This window comes from Anolis carolinensis, unplaced genomic scaffold, assembly GCF_035594765.1.
Source record: "Anolis carolinensis isolate JA03-04 unplaced genomic scaffold, rAnoCar3.1.pri scaffold_10, whole genome shotgun sequence".
Taxonomy (NCBI): Eukaryota; Metazoa; Chordata; class Lepidosauria; order Squamata; family Dactyloidae; genus Anolis; species Anolis carolinensis.
In genome coordinates, this window is record NW_026943821.1 from 9,273,427 (window position 1) to 9,298,213 (window position 24,787).

General features: G+C 43.6%; 1 protein-coding gene across 1 annotated transcript in view; it reads right to left on the minus strand.

Annotated features, from left to right (window-relative positions):
- Positions 1-7,705: 7,705 nt before the first annotated feature.
- Positions 7,706-24,787, minus strand: part of tmem91 (transmembrane protein 91) — a 29,109-nt gene continuing 12,027 nt past the window's right edge. Inside the window, exons 2-4 of the mRNA XM_003222906.4 lie at positions 13,998-14,491; positions 10,948-11,091; positions 7,706-8,450 (exon numbers count right to left, since the gene is read on the minus strand). Coding sequence (XP_003222954.1) covers positions 8,292-8,450; positions 10,948-11,091; positions 13,998-14,411 — 717 coding nt within the window. The 5' untranslated portion in view covers positions 14,412-14,491 and the 3' untranslated portion in view covers positions 7,706-8,291. The remainder of the gene's footprint in view (positions 8,451-10,947; positions 11,092-13,997; positions 14,492-24,787) is intronic.

Sequence of the window (24,787 nt, forward strand, 5' to 3'; positions counted from 1 at the left end):
AGTGGTTCAAATCCCGGTAGCGGAGTGAGCTCTCGCTGTCAGCACCAGCTTCTACCAACCTAGCAGTTCGAAAACATGTAAATGTGGGTAGATCAATGGGTACTGCTCTGGCGGGAAGGTAACGGCGCTCCATGCAGTCATGCCGGCCACATGACCTTGGAGGTGTCTACAGACAACGCTGGCTCTTTGGCTTAGAAATGGAGATGAGCACCAACCCCCAGAGTCAGACATGACTGGACTTAATGTCAGGGGAAAACCTTTACCTTTACCTTTTAGCCATCATACTATAGTATCAACCAGGTTTAACCCCGTATTCGAAGTAGTTTTTACTGTTTTAAATTTTATCAGCTGTTATTAACCTTATTAATCTTGTACACCTTGTACACCTATGGAGAAAAAGTGTCTTTGGACCATGATAAAATGTTTTTGTAACTTCCTCTGAACAAATAGTGCCTCAAAAACCCATCATAAATTTGTCTTAAAGCCTCCATAAATTGGAAATTAGTTGGATACACACAAAAAGCAAATCAAGTTGCAACATGAGGCTACCCATAAGTTAAACCCCTGGCAAATTCTCTGCCATTCAATCCTCCAAGTCTCCTTCTCGAAACACTTCACTTGCTTCTGTAACCTTCACTAATTGATTAGCAGACGGCATTGATTAATGATCCTAATTGTGCTCTTTTTCTGCCTCCTTTATTTAAATTTTCCCATCCATGCTTTCTGAGATCTCGGTCATTTTCTCATTGAAACCTCTGAAAAATCCCAATCACTTTCAGAAAGCAGTGTATGCCTTGAAAAACTCCAATCTTCTCTCTTCTTTCCCCTTCTTGCCCTCTCCTTCTCCTTTTCCTTTGCCCTTAAAAGACAGCGTGACCTGATTTCCCCTTTATCACAGCAGCAGCGAGGCTCTGTTCCCAGCCACTGCGCTCTCTCTCAGCTTCCAGTCGCTTGCAATGAATATTCAATCAGGTTGCATTAGATAATTTTATATAGCCATTTTACTCTACTATTTTTCTGCAACCCTCTAGGAGAAAAAATATTAGGTTTTGAGGAAGGAGAGACAGACAGAGAGGACTCACATGGAATCCTGTTGCAAAAGAACATTCATTTTTTCCTCAAAACAGAAGGATCTCTCTTTTCTCCTCTCTTCTCAGTTAGCCAGGCTTCGTGTGAGTTTGTTTTCTCTCTCCCGCTTCTTTGCACCCAAAGGCGCTCTCTTGCTCTCCAATCCTGCTGTCAGACTTATTCATTGGGAAGGAAATACAAGAGCAGCCGGGTTCACTTCGGGCCTTTCCAGGGTGCTGAAGTCTCCTCAAAGCCACTTCTGCCCTTCTTCCCATTCAGACATGGGCTTGCCAACCCCAAATCCTGCCAGGGGCCATCTTGCCGCTTGCTTTGCTCCTGCTGCCTTTTTGGAAGGGGCACTCAGAGTGATTAATTCCACCCGTTGCCTTTAAAAAAAATCTGTCGCATGCTTTGAGTCAGAGACCATTAGATGTGCCAACTGAGCGGCCTCCCTACACAAGATGCCAACGCTGCAGCAGAGCCAGGGTTTGTGGTCTCCTCCAAGACACCAATAATATGAGTGATTTGCGGACTCAAGTCAGGCTTTGTTGAAGCCCACACCCAAATAACTATATGTCAAAAGCTCACCCTCTAGAGATTCAAAAGACAGTCTTCTTAGGTAAATGTAAAGGTTTTCCCCTGACATTAAGTCTAATCATGTCCGACTCTGAAAGTTGGTGCTCATGTCCATTTCTAAGCCGAAGAGCCAGCGTTGTCTGTAGACACCTCCACGGTCATGTGGCCAGCATGACTGTATGGAGCGACGCTACCTTTCCACCAGAGTGGTACCTATTATCAGTACAGTAGAGTCTCACTTATCCAACACTCGCTTATCCAACGTTCTGGATTATCCGACGCATTTTTGTAGTCAATGTTTTCAATACATCGTGATATTTTGGTGCTAAATTTGTAAATACAGTAATTACTACATAGCATTACTGTGTATTGAACTACTTTTTCTGTCAAATTTGTTGTATAACATGATGTTTTGGTGCTTAATTTGTAAAATCATAACCTAATTTGATGTTTAATAGACTTTTCCTTAATCTCTCATTATTATCCAACATATTCGCTTTTCCAACGTTCTGCCGGCCTGTTTACATTGGATAAGCGAGACTCTACTGTACTATCAGCAATTTATTACGGTCTATGACCAGCATATATGAAAATGGGCACAGGTGCCCGAAAAGGGGAATCGCAGTTCCCATAAAAGTCAAATAGAAGGACAAGTTAAAAACATGTTATAATAAAAACAAATTAAAAGCAGACTATTAGCAGGGTCGGCTAATAGTAAATATCAATCTACTAATAGGCTCTGGACGGGGATAGAGGGAGCATTTGCAGCATTTCAGTTATAACAAATTGCTCTGGCTACAAACCCTGCGGGGTCAGTCATCATCCGTCTGATGGAGATTGCTGCCACACAGAACCTGGTGACACTATAGGTTATTGCAGAACCTATACATGGAGCACTGTTACCTTCCCGCTAGAGTGGTACCTATTGGTCTACAGTAGAGTCTCACTTATCCAACATAAACGGGCCGGCAGAATGTTGGATAAGCGAATATGTTGGATAATAAGGAGGCATTAAGGAAAAGCCTATTAAACATCAAATTAGGTTATGATTTTACAAATGAAGCACCAAAACATCATGTTAGACAACAAATTTGGCAGAAAAAGTAGTTCAATACGCAGTAATTCTATGTAGTAATTACTGTATTTATGAATTTAGCACCAAAATATCACAATATATTGAAAACATTGACTACAAAAATGTGTTGGATAATCCAGAATGTTGGATAAGCGAGTGTTGGATAAGTGAGACTCTACTGTATTTACATTTGCATGTTTTTGGATTTCTAGGTTGTCAGAAGCTGTGGCTAACAGCAGGAGCTCACTCAGCTCCCCGGATTCAAACCTGTGACCTTTCAGTCCACAAATTCAGCAGCTCAGTGCTTTAACATGCTGCACCACTGGGGCCCTTCTTAGTGTCTTCTTTGTGCCATCCAAATCTGTCTGGCTATCTTTCCCATCATTCCTGGCTGAGAATGGTAGGAGTGATAGTCCCTCCCTTCTAAAGGTTGCACAGAGAGAATAGTGATAAAAGCTTTACCAACGAAAGCAGGCACATTTATAGGCACTAAAACAGGCCCGCTATTTTAATTAATATATAGTATTTGTTGCTGCAAAAGGTAGGGTATGACTACACCAGGCATGAGCAAACTTTAGCCCTCCAGGTGTTTTGGACTTCAATGCCCAGAATTTCTAACAGCCAATAGTCTGCTAGGAATTGTGGGAGTTGAAGTCCAAAACACCTGGAGGGCTGAAGTTTCCCCATGCCTGATCTAAACTGCAGAGTGAAGGCAGTTCTACCATGGCGCAATGCTAGGGAATTCTAGGAGATGGACATTGGTGAGGCATCCACACACTTTGGCACAGAAGGCTAAACACCTTTTAAAATGACAACTTAGCACAGAGCAATGGCAGTTAAAATGAGGTCAAACTGCGTTCAATCAACCATATAGATCAGTGGTTCCCAACCTGTGGTCTGTGGACCACCAGTGGTCTGCAAGAACTAAAACATGGTCCACAGCCTCACCATTACTACACCGTTGCAACAAGAGCAACTGGTTTTTAATTGTGTTTTACGATTGTTGGTTTTTACTACAGTAGAGTCTCACTTATCCAACATAAACGGGCTGGCAGAATGTTGGATAAGTGAATATGTTGGATAATAAGGAGAGATTAAGAAAAAGCCTATAATCAAAATAGGTTATGATTTTACAAATTAAGCACCAAAACATCATTTTATACAACAAATTTGACAGAAAAAGTAGTTCATTACACATTAATGTTATGTAGTAATTACTGTATTTATGAATTTAGCACCAAAATATCATGATATATTGAAAACATTGACTACAAAAATGCGTTGGATGATCCAGAACGTTGGATAAGCGAGTGTTGGATAAGTGAGACTCTACTGTATATTTTGTATCATATGTGGCATTAATCTTGCCATTATGTAAGACCGCTCTGGGTCCCCCTGAGGGAGAAGAGCGGTATATAAATTAAATAAATGAATAAAAATAAATAAAAACTCTTTTATAATACCAACGCAATGGGGATGTCGGGAGGGGAGAGGCTGACTACCCATGAAAGGCACGACAACTAGCCTCCTGACTGCTGCTTCTCTTGCTCCTTCTGGGTGGAGCCGTTCCATGTGGTGCTTGGAAGCGGGGGCGCCTTGGTGTCTTCGTTTTTAGGCCTGTTCCTGGGGTTATTTGGGGTGCCGATTTGGAAAATGGCATTGGATAGACCACATCAGCTCTAGATTATTAAATATGGTTTTCTGTGGGAGAACAGATGGCGACTACTGGATGGCATATGTTCTGCATCAAAAACTAGAACTGATGTGGTCTACCCGATGCAATTTTCTGAATCAGCACCCCAAATAACCAAACCGTATCTAAAGTTGACCAAAAACTGATTCATAACTCTTTGGGTACTGATGTTGGAGAGTGGTCCCTGGTCAAAGTGGCCCCTGGTCAAAAAAAGGTTGGAAACCACTGATAATAAATCCACCCTAAGATGACATTAAGAGGGAATTGGCTTCCCGTAGATCTTTTGCTCTATTTTGGTTCTAAAGGAGTCTGATTCTAACAATGTGATGCAGACCAGAATTAAGGCCTCAGTGGCACTGAATTCTTCTTTTTATCCTTCCTCTCCTTCCACCTGAGTTGTGCTTGAGATGATGGTTAATGCTTCAGAAAGAAGCAGGCTGGGTCCCTGCACATAAATATTGATAAAGCGCCAGGATGCTCAATAATTCATGGAAGCTTTAGAGGAGAGCAGGAGAAAAAGGACGGGAAGGATGGGAACAGTAGGAAGGAAGCTCTATTCAAGGGTCCAGTTTATCTGTTTAGGGACATTTTCTATGAAAATAAATATTTGCCAAAAACGGAAGTTCAGTTTATCTTTCTTCCCAGTGTAATGTCTTCTTCTATAAGCATTGTGTTTTCTCCATTCTTTGTAGCCTGCATCAATACAATTCAGACCTTGGACCCTTTAGCACAGTGATTCTGCTTTGGGAACATCTGGTGGAATTGTGGAATTTGCAGTTTGGGGTGGAAGTTTAGGATTCTTATCCACAGCTCTTGTACCTTTCTTGTTGTGTGCCTTCGAGTCGTTTTCAACTTATTATGACCCAAAGGTGATAGCATGGTGTGACTTACCCAAGTTTACCCAGTGGATTTCCATGGATTAACAGGGAATCAAACCCTGGTCTCCAGAGTCCTCCAGAGCTCAAGCCACTACATCATGTTAGCTATCTCTTATGCCTTCCCAGAGTAGGTAAAAGTAAGATAAAGGTTTTTCCCTGACATTAAGTCCAGTTGTGTCCGACTCTAGGGGTTGGTGCTCATCTCCATTTCTAAGCCAAAGAGCTGGCATTGTCCATATACACCTCCAAGGTCATCACTGCATGGAGCGCTGTTACCTTCCTGCCGGAGCAGTACCTATTGATCTACTCACATTTGCATGTTTTCAAACTGCTAGATTGGAAGAAGCTGCAGCTAACAGCAGGCACTCACTCCACTCCCTGGATTCAAACCTGTGACCTTTTGGTCTGCAAGTTCAACAGTTCAGTGCTTTAATACGCTGAACCACTGGGGGCCCCGCCTTCCCAGAGTACAAAACCCAAATTCCATAGGATGCAGGGATGGCAGTTAAATGGGAATCATACTGCTCTAACTGTGTAATGTGGAAGGGTTACTTGTACTTGTTCTTATTTGAAAATTTGACATGTACGGTCAGTGGGAACAGATGATAGAAACTATGATCCAACAACTCTTGGAAGGCCATACTTTTCCTCTTTGCTGATGTAAAGGACGAGCAGCTCAGAAGCTGAGTGTTAAGCTATGTTCAACCTACCTGTTTTGGTCACAGTGGTTAGTGTCATTCCAGTTAATAATGTTTCTTTACAAAATAGCCCTGGAGTAAAATATCCTGTCCACATTTGTGGGTTTAACTTTTGTAGACTTGACTACAGGCAGTCCCCAAGTGACAAGATAGGTTCTGTAGGTTTGTGCTATATGTGTGTGTGTGTGTGTGTGTGCCTTGGATGGTGTAGGGAAGGGTGAATACCCCTGTGGTGTTTGTTTTGCTCTCTGTGCCCCTGTTCAGATTTTGCCTCACTTGGATTCTGGAAACTGTGGCTTGTTTTGGAAAAAAGAATTGATGATGAAGCTTCAGTGGAGACAATTTTCCCCTATGATAACTCTTTCAGGCATGGATTTCCCTTTTGAGGGATAGATTTCTCTCACTTCTTGTTGTCTCACTCCCATTCTTAACAAGGAGTCATTTGCAAGTCGGATGTTTGTAACTTGGAGACTACCTGCATATGTTCTGGAAAAGATATTCAACTGGAGGATCTAGAGATTCCTTGAGAACTATGATGTCAGATTTTTAAAAAATAACTTTTTTTTTAATTTGACATTTTCTCCACTTCCACTTTTGTGGGGTTCTGTTTTCTTAACCTCTGTGAAAGTGGAGGTCCTACTATATATAGGTAAAGGTAAAGGTTTTCCCCTGACATTACATCCAGTTTTGTCCGACTCTGGGGGTTGGTGCTCATCTCCATTGCTAAACCAAAGAGCCGGCGTTGTCTGTAGACACCTCCAAGGTCATGTGGCCACTGGCATGACTGCATGGAGCACTGTTACCTTCCCGCCAGAGCGGTACCTATTGATCTATTCATATTTGCATGTTTTTGAACTGCTAGGTTGGCAGAAGCTGGGGCTAACAGCGGGTGCTCACTCCGCTCCCCGGATTCGAACCGCCAATCTTTTGGTCTGCAAGTTCAGTGAGTTAGCACTTTAATACACTGCACCATTGGGGGCTCTTACTATCTATATATATATAAATGAGTGATGGCATCACGGCGACCAGCAAAACAACAAAACTACAGGCCCCCCAATCTCGAAATTTGACAACACAACCCATCATCCACGCCTCTAGGTTGATAAAACAAAAAGAAAAGAAAAATAAAGTCCTAATTAGAGGGAAAGGAATAATTGTTTTTATCCAATTGCCAGTTAGAGGGCTAATCTCTGCCCACTTGGTCTCCTAGCAACCAACTCAGCCCAGGGGACAGGCAGAGTTAGGCCTCACTTAGGCCTCTTCCACAGATTATCTAATTTGCACTGGATTATATGGCAGTGTAGACTCAAGGCCCTTCCACATAGCTATGTAACCCATTTGTAATCTTATATTATCTGCTTTGCACTGGATTATCTTTACCTTAACTACCACCAATTTCTCAATACTTTATTTCCCATACCACCATACTTTGCCACAGCAACGCGTGGCCGGGCACAGCTAATATATAGTTATGGGAAATGGCCAGGACTGATACACCAGCATTCACGGCATAAGCATCAGAGAAAGATATAAGAGTTTGGGGGAAAGGGGATCGATCTTGATAATGTGAATTGCCCCACTGGGGTTAGATCTATTAAAAGAGTTCTCATGAATAGACATAAAAGAACTGCATTATGCAAAAGGGCTTCGGTTCCGATCCCACCATGAGATGGTCAGCGTTGCCACAACATGGGATACAAGAAAGGGATGCAGGAGATCGAGTGCAGGGCAGTTTTATTCAGGGCGGGAGCGTGTGCATGAACCTTGGATCTCTTAACCACAATAGAGTTCTGTATAAAAGGAGGTGAGACAAAGAGACACAGCGACTTGAGGGAGGGTTAGGGGCTGGGCCCATTTTGTCCATAGGCAACATCCTCCCTCGCTTCTTGCACAGGAAATAGCCATTAGAAATGCTCAATGTCCCAAGAATCCGATTCGATGCCCAGCAAGGGATCTGTCTCAGCAAGGCTGCCAGGAGAACATTTGCTCCGAAATGAAAAAAAGGAAAATAAAATTCCAAAAGTGTGGCTCCAATGCAAATCTGGTGGTATCTTTCTTTCTTTCTTTTCCTCCCTCTCCCCTCGGTTCCCTGTCCCAGTTTTCTGCCTGTTGCAGCTCAGTTCACTACTGGACCCATTTTGGTTCAAGGGATCGCTTGCTGAGTCTGAGACAAAGGGGTTTTGTTTTGATGGAAACCATATCGGGAAATATGTGCCAACAAGTATTATGTCTAGTTGCTGCCCCGAGTTTCCAACACAGATGGAGAAAGGATGGGGGGAATGTCTCCGGTGGAGCAGGGCGGCCTAAGTGGGCGCTTTGTTGGACAGGTAAGCGATGAGAGCCACCACGGCGCCGATGTAGGTGCAGATGCCGAAGATGATGGAGAGGACGGCTAGCACAAAGGTCTGGCGGGAAGCCGTCCACGCTTTGGGGTAGTCCCCTTTGGCCGATGCCTTGTTGGTCTGCAGAGAGAAAGAGGTCCAAGAAAAGCAACAGTCACTCCTCCACATTTGACTTGTACAGATGTTATCCCTAGGAATCTCTAGGTCCTCCAGTGTGATTGGCAACGGTAATCCGTGCAACAGTCACCACTAGGCTGGATTATTGTAACGCCTTATACGCCGGCCTTCCGAAGACAAAAACCCATAAGATCCAAATGGTCCAAAATGCGGCGGCCCATATTACACCGATTCTGAAACAACTGCATTGGCTACCAATAGAACATCGGATCTCTTAAAAGATACTGGTTCTGACATTTAGAGCTCGAAATGGCCAAGGACCATTATATCTTAGGGACTGCCTCATTTCTTTTTCCCATCAGTGGTCACCTCGATCCTCCCAGGAAAATCTCCTATACGTACTGGGCCCTAGGGAGGTATGCTGGAAGCTACAAGGCATAGAGCCTTTTCGGCCTCTGCTCCAATTCTGTGGAACTCATTGCCTCCATATGTTAGAACAATATCGGAGTTGCGACCTTTTGGAAAAGCGCTCAAGACTTGGCTGTTTGGTTGTGCATTTAAGTAAATCAGATCTAATTTGCCAAATAGTCACTGTAGAATGTTTTTAGGTTGAATGTTTTAATGTTGAATGTTTTTATGTTCAGTGTTTTTATATTGTAGAATGATATTTTAAATTGTAAGTCGCTCGGAGCACTCTGGTGGAGAGCGACTATTTAAGAAATAAAGTGAAGTGAAGTGAAGTGAAGTGAAGTGAAGTGAAGTGAAGTGAAGTGATGTGATGTGATTGTGGGGTCAGCTTCCAGTACATAGAATCACAGAATTGGAAGAGACCGCATGGGCCATCCAGCCCAACCACATTCTGCCATGCAGGAAGACACAATCTGAGCACTCCTGACAGAGGGACATCCAGTCTTGGCTTTAAAACTTCCAGAAATGGTGACTCTACACTCTCAGGCAGCATATTGCACTGCCAAACAGCTTCAACAGTCTGAAAGTTCTTCCTAATGTTCTTCCAAATTTTTCCTGCAATTTGAATCCACATAATACTACTTGTTCGCAACTCACTGAGTAGCTATCTCGGTTATCAGCACAATTGTTGACATTTCTGTGACATATTTGCCTTAATAATGGCCCCAAATGGCAAGAGTTATTAGTTATTGCCATTAGGTAAAAGGTAAAAGGTTTTCCCTTGACGTTAAGTCCAGTCATGTCTGACTCTGGGGGTTGGTGCTCATCTCCATTTCTAAGCTGAAGAGCCGGCGCTGTCCATAGATACCTCCAAGGTCATGTGGCCGGCATGACTTCATGGAGCGCCGTTACCTTCCCGCCGGAGCGGTACCTATTGATCTACTCACATTGGCATGTTTTCGAACTGCTAGGTTGGCAGGAGCAGGGGCTAACAGCGGCCGCTCACGCCGCTCCTGGGGCCTTTCGGTCTGCAGTTATTGCCATTACTATGACTAATTTATAAATTGAACATTTATAATACTCCACTTTAGCTCTTTCAAAGGAGACTCAAAGCAGCTTGAAATAAAAGTATTTGTACACAATTTAAAATATACAAATATGCAAATATTAGAACATAATTAAACACAAATAGCACTAAAAAATTCACAGAGAAAATCCATCCAGTGTGCATGTATATGAAAAAACTCCATGGCACATATACATGATTCGCTACTATCTGTGGTTCCAGGCATCCATACAGTGTGGATGCCTTAGTTAGAATTTTTGTGTTGGGGGCATATACACTGCAGAACTGAGTCAGTTTCATACCCTTTAAACTCTTTAGAACTCTTTAGCCTTCTCTGCTAAAGAGTGCTGGTGCAACAGCATACTATATCCCATGATCCCATAGCACTGAAGTGGTGTCAAACTGAGTAACTCTACAGTGTAGATCAGTGGTTCCCAACCTGTGGTCTGTGGACCACCAGTAGTCCCCAAGAACTAAAATATGGTCTGCGGCATCACTGTTACTACCCTACTGCAACAAAAGCGACCCGTCTCGTGAAACCCACTTATAGTGCTGAGGCAACAATGTCAGTAGGGGAAAGGCTGACTACCCATGAAAGGCACGACAACAAGCCTCCTGACTGCTGCTTCTCCTCCTCCTCCCTCCCCCTGAGCGGATCTGTTCCATGAGGCACCTAGAAGTGGGGGCACCTTGATGTCTTCATTTTTAGGCCTGTTCCTGGGGTTATTTGGGGTGCCAAGTCAGACAATTGCATTGGATAGACCACAATAGATTGAGATGATTAAATATGGTTTTCTGTGGCGACTACTGGATGGCATATGTTCTGTATCAAAAACTAGAGCTGATATGGTCTATTCAATGCAATTTTCTGAATCAGCACGCCATATAACCAAACCAAATCTAAAGTTGACCAAAAACTGATTTATAACCCTTTTGGTACTAATGTTGGAGAGTGGTCCCTGGTCAAAAAAAGGTTGGAACCACTGGTGTAGATGCACCCCTCCATCCTCCTCAGCAGCAACCTACCTTTTGGGACAGATAGAAAGCAGCGATTCCTAATGGCCAGAAGCAACATAACATGGAGAAAACAGCCAAGCCGAGGTAATCCTGGGGCAGCAACATGGAAAAACTGCTTTCACTTTCTGTGTCGCTGTCACTCGAAGAGTCATTCTGGGGACAGAAGAGGGAGAAGAAAGGATTGTAACTATTACTAAGTCAGAATAGAAACAGATAAAAGGAAGGACTGCTGAGCCAGAACGTTATGTTTGTGGAACTTTGCCACCTTAAACCCTGGTTTTAGAGCCTCCACCTCCAGCCACCCAACATTATCCATTTGGACTCCTTGCAGGGAAGACAATGACTTTCCTTATCAATTAGCATTGAATCATCCTGAGACATGAAGGGTTTTGCAAGAACAATGTATACTTGGAAGTGCCCTTAAATATTTTGAGCAGTATACCTTAGAGACAATTCAAAAGAAAGTATAAAATTTCATAGATGCACGCTATATAGCAGGCATGGGCAAACTTGGGCCCTCCCAGTGTTTTGGACTCCAACTACCACAATTCCTAACAGCCTACCGGCTGTTAGGAATTGTGGGAGTTGAAGTCCAAAACACCTGGAGGGCCAAAGTTTGCCCATGCCCGATATATACTCTAGGAACTTTACTTTAAAAATCAATTCAAAACAACTTGGTTGATTTTTCACAGGTCAATGTGACTACTTTATTAACTATCCCCTTTTGTAAACAGAGTGCGAAAGGTAAGACTCCGAAAAACTACCCTCGACTTATACATGAGTCATTACGGTAAGTCCAGGAAAGCTAACACCTACTTTCCCTCACTTTGTTTCAAAGATCAAAGTTGGAAATGAGGTCATTTGTATACTGATCCATACTAGCACTGTGCTGGTACGGCTGTACCAGAAACTCCAACTTTATTTTCTTGCTGCTAATGTTTGCAGTTATAGGACAGGCCTCCTGTCAATCATCATTAAGTTTGGTTCCGCCCCTTGTTCAGGGCTTTGGAAGGGAAGGAGCCATTTTTAAGTCAGTCTCACTTAAGGAAGCTAAGCTATTGGACGGAGACCAGCTCGTCCTGTAGGAAAGCTTCATATCTTAATAACATCCAGGGATATAGAACATCCGAGAAAACAGAAACAGAAATTCCAGGGGAAAAGGTCCCAAAAGCTCTGGCTGAGAGTTTATAGCCTCTCAGCCTCACAGCTCCTGAGGGAAACAGTCCTAAAGTTTCCAAAGAGACCTTGGAGAGAGAACAGCATCACAGATTCACGGAACCCCAGCTGAAACATCTGCAAGCCTTGGTTGGTAGGTCTACTCAGTGCCCAGACGCATTTGAAATTGGTAGTAGGTCCCACATCAGCTAGGCCCATTTGATAGACAGCCAGGGAGAGGTTATAAGGGGATTTTCTTCTTACAGAGAAAATATAGTTATCCCAAGCCAATTGCCTGTCCCCTAGGACAAGATTGAAAAGCCAACAGTTTATTAAGTAAACCTTGAAGTGTTATTTGACTCCTTGAAGATTTATTATTTGTTCATCAATAAAGACTTTGTTATTTCATTAAAGACTCAAAAGGCCATCCTTATCAGGGAAATCCTCAAAAACCTCTCTTTAGGCGCCCTGGCTTCCCACTGGGCATAAAGTATACGTCCTATACAAAGACAATAGTTACAGGCCCAGCGCATGACAGAACAAGCACAGCACTATATATGAATTCTAATTTAAAGGGTAACAAGAATGGCAAATTTGCTCCTAGACGCAATGCTTATTTTCTCCCCATGGTTAGGGAAGGACACAGAAGACTTGGGAGTTGTCCTCATGCACTCCCTGTAAGCTTCTGTTGCAGTCAAGGTTCAGACCCATCCCCTTTCCTCCTGAACTGGGAGGCAAAACACAGAAGTGCATTACATGGCCTCGAAGCAGGGCCGGCCCAACACGGAGGCCACGTGAGTCTTGCATTCTATGAGATTTCCTTGCCCTGTGGTTGTCAACGGGTTAGAAAGAAAAGAAGAAAAAAGTCCTGCTGTTGACGTGTTTTCAGCACAGATGGCTTCAAAAGGAGGCCAGGCGAAATTCACGGAGGGGAAGGACCTCAGTAGCCGTATCAGTCAATGATCCGAGCAATATGCTACTTCCAGAATCAGATGCAATCTGCCTTTGCAGTAATTGCGGTGGAAAGACTTAGCAGGAAAGAGCTATTGCATTCGCCTGCTGCACTTATACTAAATACAGTCAGCACCCAAGTTATGAACAAGATAGGTTCTGTAGGTTGAATTTGCATGTAAGTTGGAATAGGTACATTTTCAGGTTGGGGGGTAGATTGAGTCATTTGGGAGTTGTAGTTGCTGAGATTTATAGTTCACCTACAATCAAAGAGCATTCTGAACTCCACTAATGATGGAATTGAACCAAACTTGGCACAAAGAACTCCCATGGCCAACAGAAAATGCTGGAAGGGTTTGGTGGGCACTGACCTTGGGTTTGGGAGTTGTAGTTCACCTATATACAGAGAGCACTGTGGACTCAAACAATGATGGATCTGGACCAAACTTGACACAAATACTCAATATGCCCAAATTTGAACACTGATGGGGTTTGGGGAAAATAGACCTTGACATTTGGGAGTTGCATTTGCTGGGATTTATAGATCACTTACAATCAAAGAGCCCCTTGAATTCCACCAATGATAGAATTGGGCCAAACTTCCCACACAGAAACCCCATGGTGAACAGAAAATACTGGTCTTTGGTGACCCCTCTGATATCCCCCTCGCGACACCCCCCCTCCCATGGTCCCACCCCACAGGTTGAGAAATGCTGGTCTACACTGTAGAATTAATGTAGTTCGACACCACTTTAACTGTCATGGCTCAATGCTATGGAATCATGGGTCTTTCATCCTCTTTGCCAAAGAGGGTTGGTGCCTCACCAAACTCCAAATTCCATTTTTCCATAGCATTGACCCATCACAAAGTGGTGTCAAACTGCATTAATTCTATAGTATAGAACAGGAATGATACCCTCTTCTCCCAGCAGTCGACCCAGCCAGGTCTTTACCTCCACCTCTGGCAACTCGGTGTCCCCCACTTCGTAGCAGACCGTATGAATGTCCTTTTCCAGGGCCACTTTCCTGGGCAGCTCCCCAGCCTCCTTGCTATCTCCAAAGGCCGTTTCGATGTAATCTTTCTTCTTCCATCCTTGGGGGTTGCTGGCTTTCCAAAACTCGGGGTACAGCGGCGGCTCCGGGGTGCAGTAGGGCTCAACTGTCCTTTGCAGGCTGCTGGGATCCAAGAGCTGGTGGGAAAGGACCGCGGAGCCTGGCTGTAGCCAAGAGAGGCCGGAGGGCATATGGCAGGACAGCAGGCCCGAATGTTTCTGGGGACTGGCGCGGCTGAGCATGCGACCCTGGACCATCATCTTCCCAGAGGCCTTGGCCAGGAGCGGATGCTGGAGCTCATGGACGTTCTCCATGCCGACCCTTAGAAGGAAGTGGCAGAGTCCCCTTCGTTGTCGGTGTCAGTAGATCTGGGTGGTTCCTTCACTGGCGTCGCCTTGGGGAGGAATTTAGACAAGGAAATAAGCAAAAACAAAGTGTTTTGATTTTATAGGCAGTTCTGAACAAGATAGATTCTGAAGGTTTGTTCTTATGTTGAGTTTGTCAGAAGCTGGGGCTAATAGCAGGAGCTCACCCCGCTCCCCGGATTTGAACCGGCAACCTTCCGGTCAGCAAATTCAGCCACTCAGCAGTTTTACCTACTGCGCCATCAGGGACTCCTTTTTAAAAGTGTAACTCCATATATATATGTGTGTGTGTGTGTGTGTAAAGGTAAAGGTTTTCCCCTGATGTTAAGTCAAGTCGTGTCTGACTCTGGGGGTTGGTGCTCATCTCCATTTCTAAGCCGAAGAGCCAGCGTTGTCCATAGACACCTCCAAGGTCATGTGACCAGCATGACTGCATGGAGCGCCGTTACCTTCCCACTGGAGCGGTACCTATTGATCTACTCACATTTTTTTGCATGTTTTCGAACTACTAGGTTGGCAGATGCTGGAACTAATAGCAGGCGCTCATACTGCGCCACCGGGGGCTCTTATTGCCATATATATATATATATATATATATATATATATATATATATATATATCAGATACACATACACACACACATACATACATACATACATACGCATTGTTGTAGTTGAGTCAGTAAGTAATGTTGCAAGCAGTAGTAGCAGTACCAGTAGGGGAAGAAGGGGTAATCGCGAGCAGGTGTCAGATGAAGAACAGCAAAGGGAACGGATCCGGGATATACTTATGGCACCTACTGAGGAAGACACATTCGAAGGGTTTTCAAGTGGTGGGGAGTCGATGAGCGAGGAAGAAAATGTGGTGGATGGGAATAATGGCACAAAAAGGGTTACTCGGGAGCAGGAATCAGATGAAGAACGGGAGAGGAAGAAGATCCGGGATATATTTACTGCTCCTACAGATGATGAATCGTTTATGGGTTTTTCTGGGAGTGATGGGTCTGGGAGTGATGAGGATGGGGAGAACACAATGGATTAGACTAGGGTACAAGAGATTGGGAACATATGTGCAGAACCAACTTCTAGCAACACGTTGGTGGGGTTTTCAGGACGGGAGGATTGGCAAACAGGAGGTACATCTGAGTCATGGGGAAACCTAAGTCTTGACAGGAGATGGAGGAACTGGAGGGATGGAAAAGGACAGCTGTTAGAGATGATGATAGGGTGGAGGCCAGCTCATCATCGGATAATGATGTGTAAGTTAAAAGTAGGCTCTGAAATGGGGAATCTTTGCAGAACGCAAAGTGTTGGTTTCGTATCGTGTGCATTCTGTCGCTGCCTGTTCTCGTATTGGGTTTTGGGTTCGGGTTCTGCAGCTTGGAGTTCTGTTTCCTGAAAATTCTCGACGTTTGGACTGGCTCTCTCCCTTCCTGGACCCTTGGATTATCTCAACTACGGCTCTGTTTGACCACATGGGAAACGACGTTTGTTTGGACTCCTTTAACGGCGACTCTGGGACTTCAGCTGGATTTGGCAACTCCTATTTGCAACTGACTCTTTGGGTGCAACGCTGTCTAGTGGAACCCTTTGAGTTTTGGCTAGAGACACTGAAGTTAAGTGTCTCTGAGCGTATTATTGTTGCTTTATAATAAACCTTTTGTTGGACTAAAAGTGTGTGTGCCTCTTTAAGGCCTCTGTGTCTTGACACGCATGCTCTGGTTAGCATAGGGAAGGGTTAATGCCCCTATGATGGTTTCTTTGCTTTCTGTGTCGCTGTTTGGAAGATGTCACCTCACTTTCTGTCCCTGTGAAAATTGGTTTTTGGAAGATTTGGCTTGTTGTGGAAACCAGAATCGGTGATAATGCTTCAGTAGAAACACCATTCCCCCATTATAACTCTTTCAGGACTGCATTTCCCTTCCAAAGGGTAGGTTACTCAAATTTCCTGTTGTCTCACCTCCGTATTTAACTGCCTGTAAATTTGGTTATATCTCACCTTTCTCGCTACCTGATTAAATCACAGCCCGCAGAGCATTGCTTTTAAACTGCGGCTGGATCTATGTTGCCATATAAACTAGATATCATGCAATTAAACAGCATGATATCACAGTGTAGGTCTAGCCTTTGTCTCCATTCAGACTTCAGCTCCCATTATCTCCTTGCCATCCAATATGCCTGCATAGAATGATAGTTGGAAGAGACCCCAAGGGCCATCCAGTCCAATACCATCCCAATATGCAGGAAGACACAATTCAAGTACTCACAACAGATTCACATCCACTAAAAAAGACTACTGCGGGAGACTCAACTATACCCTGAGGCAGCATATTGCACTGTCAAACTATTTATTTATTTATTTATTTACACTATTTATATTCCGCCCTTCTCACCCCAAAGGGGACTCAGGGCGGATCACAATGCACATGTACATGATAAACACTCAGTGCCATTAGACAATATGACATATATAGATAGACACAGAGGCAATGTAACATCCCATCTTCCAGCTTCATGAGGGTATGCTCGATTCTGGCCACAGGGGGAGCTACCGCGCCACTATTCACTCGTGACACCGAGTCCTTGATGGAGTACTTCCTCATTCTTCCATACGCTGCTGGATGGTTTTATGGTGTTGTAAATTAGTTAAGTTAGCCTCCCCGCATAAAGCGGTACCTAAATTTCCTACTCAACAGATGCAACTGTCTTTCGGGCTACATAGGTCAACAGCGAGCTAGGCTATTAAATGGTCGGGAGCTCACTCCAACCCGGGCTGGATTCGAACTCAGTAATGATTTAAACAGCTGCGTCACCGCCCAGTCCTAACCATCAGGAAGTCCTTCCTAATGTTTAGTTGAAATCTCTTTTCTTTCAATTTGAATCCATTGCTCTATTGTGGCCTAGCCTCTAGAGCAACAAGCTTGCCCTCTCCTCAATGTGACATCTTTAAAATATTTACACTTGGCTCTTATGTCCCCTCACAACCTTCCCTTCTCCAAGTTAAATATGCCCAACTCGCTAAGCTGGTCCTCATAGGGCTTGGTTTCCAAACCTTTGACCATTTTGGTCACCTTCCTCTGGACATTTGACAATATCCTTCTTGAATTGTGAGGCCCAGAACTGGATACAGCGAGGTCTAACCAAAGCGGAATCACATGGGACTATAACTTCCCTTGATTCTAAACACTATGCTCCTATTAATGCAGCCTAGAATAGCAAAATAATAATAATAATAATAATAATAATAATAATAATAATAATAATAATAATAATAATAATAAATAACTATAAACTAGAGCTGGCAGCCGGCACAACAAAACATTGCATGGAAAGTTCCTTGACAAAATTGAAGGAAAAGCTGATAAGGAGAAGACCTGGCTCTGGCTCACGAATGGGACCCTGAAGAAGGAGACAGAAGGCCTGATCCTTGCAGCCCAGGAGCAAGCCATCAGGACAAAGGCAATTAAGGCCAAGATGAAAAACAACAGGAAAAACTCAGCCGCTATCAGGACCTCAAGATTTAACTTCAAAGGCTCCGGCAGAAACCAGTGCAGGTGGTCCTGGTGGTGATGGGCACATTGGGTGCCTAGCCAAAAGATCTCAGCCGGCATTTGGAAACAATAGACATTGACAAAATTACGATCTGCCAACTGCAAAAGGCCACCCTGCTGGGATCTGTACGCATCATCCGAAAATACATCACACAGTCCTAGACACTTGGGAAGTGTTCGACTTGTGATTTCCAGTATATCTATCTTGTTTGCTGTGTCATAATAAAATAATAATAGTAATTTTATTCTTGCATTGGCTTTTTTTTTTCGTGTCAGGAGCAACCGGAGTTGCTTCTGGAGTGAGAGAATTGGCCGTCTGCAAGGACGTTGCCCAGGGGATGCCCGGATGTTTTGATGTTTTTACCATCCTTGTGGGAGGCTTCTCTCATGTCCTCGCATGGAGCTGGAGCTGATAGAGGGAGCTCATCCACACTCTCCCCAGGTGGGATTCGAACCTGGCAGCTTTCAGGTCAGCAACCCAACCTTCAAGTCACTTAGTCCACTACGCCATCTGGGGGCTTTTTTAGTTGCCACATCACATTTTTGACTCATGTTCAACTTGTGGTCTGCTAAAATATCTAGATCCCTTTTACATGGCCTGTGTTCAAGGCCAAAATATCTGTAGCACCAAATGTTGAGATCCAGTGAAATAGAAGGCTGTTCTCTGTAAAGCTGCCCAAGCAACGAAGGAAAGCACTTAATAATTAATACGGTAATAAATGGCATTTAAAACAGGGGAGACTGGAGGTGGAACGAGGCACATCTGTCGGCTTCCCATGGCTCATTAGAATCGGCTGATGCCTCCATCCCTTTACCGTCCTCAACCTTTGTGTAAACCCGGCAGCGGTTAAGTGAAACGGAACAGCGGTTGGCCATGTCTCTCTCCCCGATGGCACGTTGCCATAATGCAATTGCAGTCACCAGACAAGAACAGACGTTCGGGGGCTTTTAAATTCCGGTCAAAGATTCCACCAACTCGGAAACCCATGCAACGTGAAATCTGGTGCAGCCACCTGGGGTTTCCTTGGCAGAGTCAGAGAGAGAGGAACCGAACACGTGCGGCGAGAGGGTCGTGCGTTTCATGGACGTGCTCGGTGTGAGTGTGGGTAAGCCATATGCACACGTGTGGGTCAGCGTGCACGTGGAGAGGCCAAATTATCATACATTCTCACTGATTTGTTTTTTTAAGGGCTTGTGGAACTGTGGGTGCATCTACACTGTGGAATGAATGCAGTTTGACACCACTTTGATTACCATTATCTCAATGCTATGGAATCTCAACAGTTGTCATTTTACCAGGCCTTTTGACTTCTCTGCCAAAGAGGACTGGTGTCTCACCAAACTACAGATCCCGAAATTCCATGGCACTGAGTTATAACATTTAAAGTGGCTCAAACTACGTTTAATTCTACAGTGTAGATGCATCCTACGCTGAGATATAAGAAGTTTGGTTTAATTTGTAGTCGAAGGCCTTCAGGGCTGGAATCACTGGGTTACTGTGTGTTTTCTGGGCTGTATGGCCATGCTCCAGAAGCATTCTCTCCTGATGTTTTGCCCACATCTATGGCAGGCATCCTCAGAAGTTGTAAGGTCTGTTAGAAATTAGGCAAGTGAGGTATATATATCTGTGGATTGTCCAGGGTGGGAGAAAGAACTCTTGTCTGTTTGAGGCAAGTGTGAATTTTGCAGATGGCCACCTTGATTAGCATTGAATAGCCTTGCAGCTTCAAAGCCTGACTGCTTCCTGGCTGTGTTGTTGGAAGGTGTGGACAATTTCAACAGAAAGGAGGAAACCATGAAAATGAGCAAAATCTGGCTACCAGTATTTAAAAACTCTAAAATCAGGACAGTAAATAAAGAACAACATTCAGAAAACGGGAATTCCAGACATGACACAATCAGGGCTAGCTAACACTTTCCAACAAAGGATTCACTCAGGTAAGAAGCAGCCAGGCTTTGAAGCTGCAAGGCCATTCAATGCTAATCAAGGTGGCCAATTGCAACATTCACACTTGCCTCAAACAGACCAGCGCTCTTTCTCCCACCCTGGACATTCTATAGATATATAAACCCCACTTGTCTAGTTTCCAACAGACCTCACAACCCCTGAGGATGCCTGCCATAGACGTGGGTGAAATGTCAGGAGACAATGCTTCTGGAACATGGCCCAGAAAACTCAGAAACCCATTTGGTTTGACTTCTTTCAGCTTCATAGCAAACATGTAAGGAAGCTTAGACAGAATAGATGGATGATGCATGGATGGATGGGACAGTTTAGTTAATTCTACTGTATAGATACCCTTAAAACACATTTTAGAAAAGCTGCTTTTAAAACTATTTGGGTGTTTTTCAAAGCTGCCATTTGCTAGGTTGCTCTTCAACAATGTGCTTGTATGGTTAGATTTAATATCTATGCTAAAATCTGGGGCAGGTTTTTTTTTTTAAAGCGGAATGGCTTTTGATGAATGGTTATGCACCGTTATGAAAATATCTCTGGTGTTACTGAAATGCATTTGAAATATCTACCTATGAGCCCAGGTACGGAGCTGGTGTACATCAGTCCACAAATCCTTGCTGGGCCTCAAATGAGGCTGTTTCCTCACACAACTCGCAGAGAGAAAAGAGTGCCGAGGTTTATCCTGGCGATATTTAATCACGTCTCGCTTTTATTTGACTTGTACCAACAATCGGTCAATTACAGCAGACACGTCTCCCTTGGGGAAGTGCGTCATCCCTGCTTGTCGGGAATGTCTGTGCATTGAACTGCATTATATGAGTCTACACCAGGCATGGGCAAACTTGGGCCCTCCGGGTGTTTTGGACTTCAACTCCCACAATTCCTAACAGCCGGTAGGCTGTTAGGAATTGTGGGAGTTGAAGTCCAAAACACCCGGAGGGCCCAAGTTTGCCCATGCCTGGTCTACATTGATTATATAATAGTGTAGATGGGGCCAATGTCAACAAGACATTGTGAGAGAGGTGTCATCTCTAGAAAGCTCTATGTTCTCCAGTATGACCACATTGCAGTTAAAGTGGTGTAAAACTGCATTAATTCCACAGTTTAAATGCACCCAGGACCTCTTTGTCATCTGAAAGGGATGTTACAAATCACTATGTAACACCATTTTTGTTCCGGGGTTATACATGTCATTTCCTAATTGGTTCTATCATAAAAATGCGGGGGAAAAGTTTTATTAAACTGTCAAGACTTTGTTTTTGTAGGACTTCCTGCAGCACTTTTTCAATGAATATCTCATCGAGTCTCAACCCATTCAACCTAGGTTGTGGCAGCCGCAAAAACAGAAGTTTATGGAGTATAATAATTACAGTAGAGTCTCACTTATCCAACACTCGCTTATCCAACGTTCTGGTTTATCCAACACATTTTTGTAGTCAATGTTTTCAATACATTGTGATATTTTGGTGCTAAATTCGTAAATACAGTAATTACTACATAGCATCACTACGTATTGAACTACTTTCTGTCAAATTTGTTGTTAAACATTATATTTTAGTGCTTAATTTGTAAAATCATAATTTAATTTGATGTGTAATAGGCTTTTCCTTAATCCCTCCTTATTATCCAACATATTCGCTTATCCAACGTTCTGCTGGCCCGTTCATGTTGGATAAGTGAGACTCTACTGTACTTTCAAAATAAGTACTGAACAATTAAACAGGAAACAACACTTTCAAATGGATTCATCAAAAACAAGTCATGCCAGACTAATCTGATCTTTTTTTTCCGATAGAGTTACAAGCTAGGTCGATGCAGGGAACGCATGTGAATGGAGCGTACCCGGTTTTCAGGAAGGCAAACAAACTAATCAAATGTGGGCTAGGCAAAACTACAGTTATATGGATCTGTCATCGATTATGTGAACAAAACCAATGCTTCCTAGAATCATAGAATCATAGAATAGTAGAGTTGGAAGAGACCTCATGGACCATCCAGTCCAACCCCCTGCCAAGAAGCAGGAAATCGCATTCAAAGCACCCCCAACAGATGGCCATCCAGCCTCTGCTTAAAAGCCTCCAAAGAGGCTTTCGTCCTGGAAAGAACTGACGAGTGGAGTGCCATAAGCAGGGTCCCGTCCTGGGCCCGGTTCAGTTCAACATCTTTATTAATGACTTAGATAAAGAGTTCGAAGGCATCATCATCAAGTTTGCAGACGGGACCAAATTGGGAGGGAGAGCCAATACTCCAAAAGACAGGAGCAGAATTCAAAATGATCTTAACAGAATAGAGAGATGATTGGCCAAAACTAACAAAATAAAGTTCAGCAAGGACAAATGCAAGATACTCCAATTAGGCAGAAAAAAATGGAATGCAAAGATACAGAATGGGGGATGCCTGGCTCGACAGCAGTACGTGTGAAAAAGATCTTGGAGTCCTCATGGACAGGGAGGTGAACATGAGCCAACAATGAGCTTAAAAAGCCAATGGGATTTTGGCCTGCATAAATAAGACTATAGTGTCTAGGTCAGGGGTCCCCAAACTAAGGCCCAGGGGCCGGATGCGGCCATCGAAGCCATTTATCCGGCCCCCATGGCACAAGGGCAGAAGGGGGTTGGACTAAATGACCCAAGGAGTCTCTTCTTCTCTTACAACCCTTATTATTATTATTATTATTATTATTATTATTATTATTATTATTATTATTATCTTGTTCAGACCACACGTGGAATACTGCGTCCAATTCTGGGCACCACAATTGAAGGGAGATGTTGACAAGCTGGAAAGTGTCCAGAGGAGGGCAACTAAAATGATCAAGGGTCTGGAGAACAAGCCCTATGAGGAGTGGCTTAAAGAACTGGGCATGTTTAGCCTGCAGATGAGAAGGCTGAGAGGAGACATGATGAGGACCATGTATAAATATGTGAGAGGAAGTCATAGGGAGGAGGAAGCAAAATTGTTTTCTGCTGTCTTGGAGACTAGGACACAGAACAATGGCTTCAAACTACAGGAAAGAAAGGAGATTCCACCTGAGCATTAGGAAGACCTTCTTCACTGTGAAATCTGTTCAGCAGTGGAACTCTCTGCCCCAGAGTGTGGTGGAGGCTCCTTCTTTGGAGGATTTTAAGCAGAGGCTGGATGGCCATCTGTCGGGGGTGATTTGAATGCAATTTTCATGCTTCTTGGCAGAAAGGGATTGGACGGGATGGTCCATGAGGTCTCTTCCAACAAAATGATTGTGTGAAATAGAAAATAGAAAAAAATTCAAAGTGAATTCTAAGCAGAACTAAAACACATAAAAAATAGTTTCTCTTTGGAAGAATAGGAGTTTTCCTCCTCTTCTTCTGCTTGTTTATTTCATGAAGTGTAAACCGGTTTGGCAATTTGAATTCGGCTTGCATCAATAGAAGCAAGCTGCGGACAAAGGAGAAGAGTGAGAAACTGGGGTATTATAAGGACAAAACAATGGCAGAGAATGAACTGGAACTTGTCCTATAAGTTTGCACAGTAAAGGAGGCAAAGTGGAATCATAATGGTATAACTGCCCGGTGTGAATGGGTTTGAGAACTACGTATAGATTTAATGTGCCTGCCTTTGCCTCCCAGCTGTAACCTGACTTACTAACAGAATTATGAACAGTGCGCAGACAAGCTGTTTCCATGTGCTTGCCGAGCTGTTAAGACAGTGTCGAAAATGAGCCGCGTTGCATGCTCAGTCGATTGGGCTGTGTTTTATGGCGTACAACACTGTGAGTCATTGAATAGCAAATCTACTCGTGCTTTATTTTTTTATTATTTTGAGCAATCGCGTAGTAGTTGGTATTGCAACTGGTAGCCTTGGTAATGAAACGACTTTTCCTCGTTCGTGTCTCTGCACTCCCTTCTGTTATTTATCTCCACTTCAGGCACTTGACTTCTCATTTCTTTGTTTTATATTCTGCTCGGGAATCCTTATTTCGCTCTCTCACTCTTTTTCCCCTCTTTCAAATGAGAGGAAATCCATCTCCAGGATCATAACCCAGTGCTCAAACCATTACACCCCAAATAGTACCTGAAACTCCAATATTTTCACACTAGGTTGTCATTGCATCAATTATTTTACCCGTTGATATTGCACCTTTCAATAATGAGACCCAAGGCAGCTAGCAACATATTTAAAGGTATATAAATACCTTCAGGTTTCCTATAAACACAACTGTTGTGTACCTTCAAGTCATTTCTGACTCATGGCAACCTCAAGGCAGATCTATGACAGTGTTTTCCTGGCAAGATTTGTACAGTAGTGAATTGCCATTGCCTTTCTCTGAGGTTGAGACAGTGTGACTTGCCCAAACTCACCAGTGGGTTTCTATGGCCAAATGGGACTCATAGTCCAATGCTCAAACCACTATACCATATTAGGTCACAGATTATGATAATGATATCTATATCTTCTTCTATATCTATCTATATATTATATTATATACACATAATAAAAGTGAAAATCTGTATGAGTGTATGTGACACAGGTATCAGTTCACACAGACAGCCTCCACCCTCCACAAACAGGCTAGTTCCCAGTGCTGAGGAGCCACCAAGTCACTCCTTCCCAGGACATTACAGGTTACAGTGAGCACATTCCTGTGTTCCTTTCTCTCCTATTTGCATAATCCCACCCACTGCCTCTCCCTTAACCCTTTCCTACTCTTTCCAATGGCACACAGCAAACAGAGGAATTGATCAGCAACTGAACATACTAGAGAGGTTTGGGGAGAATTCACCATAATTTATAGGAGTTGTAGGAACTGGGATGTATAGTTCACCTGCAATCTAAGAGCGC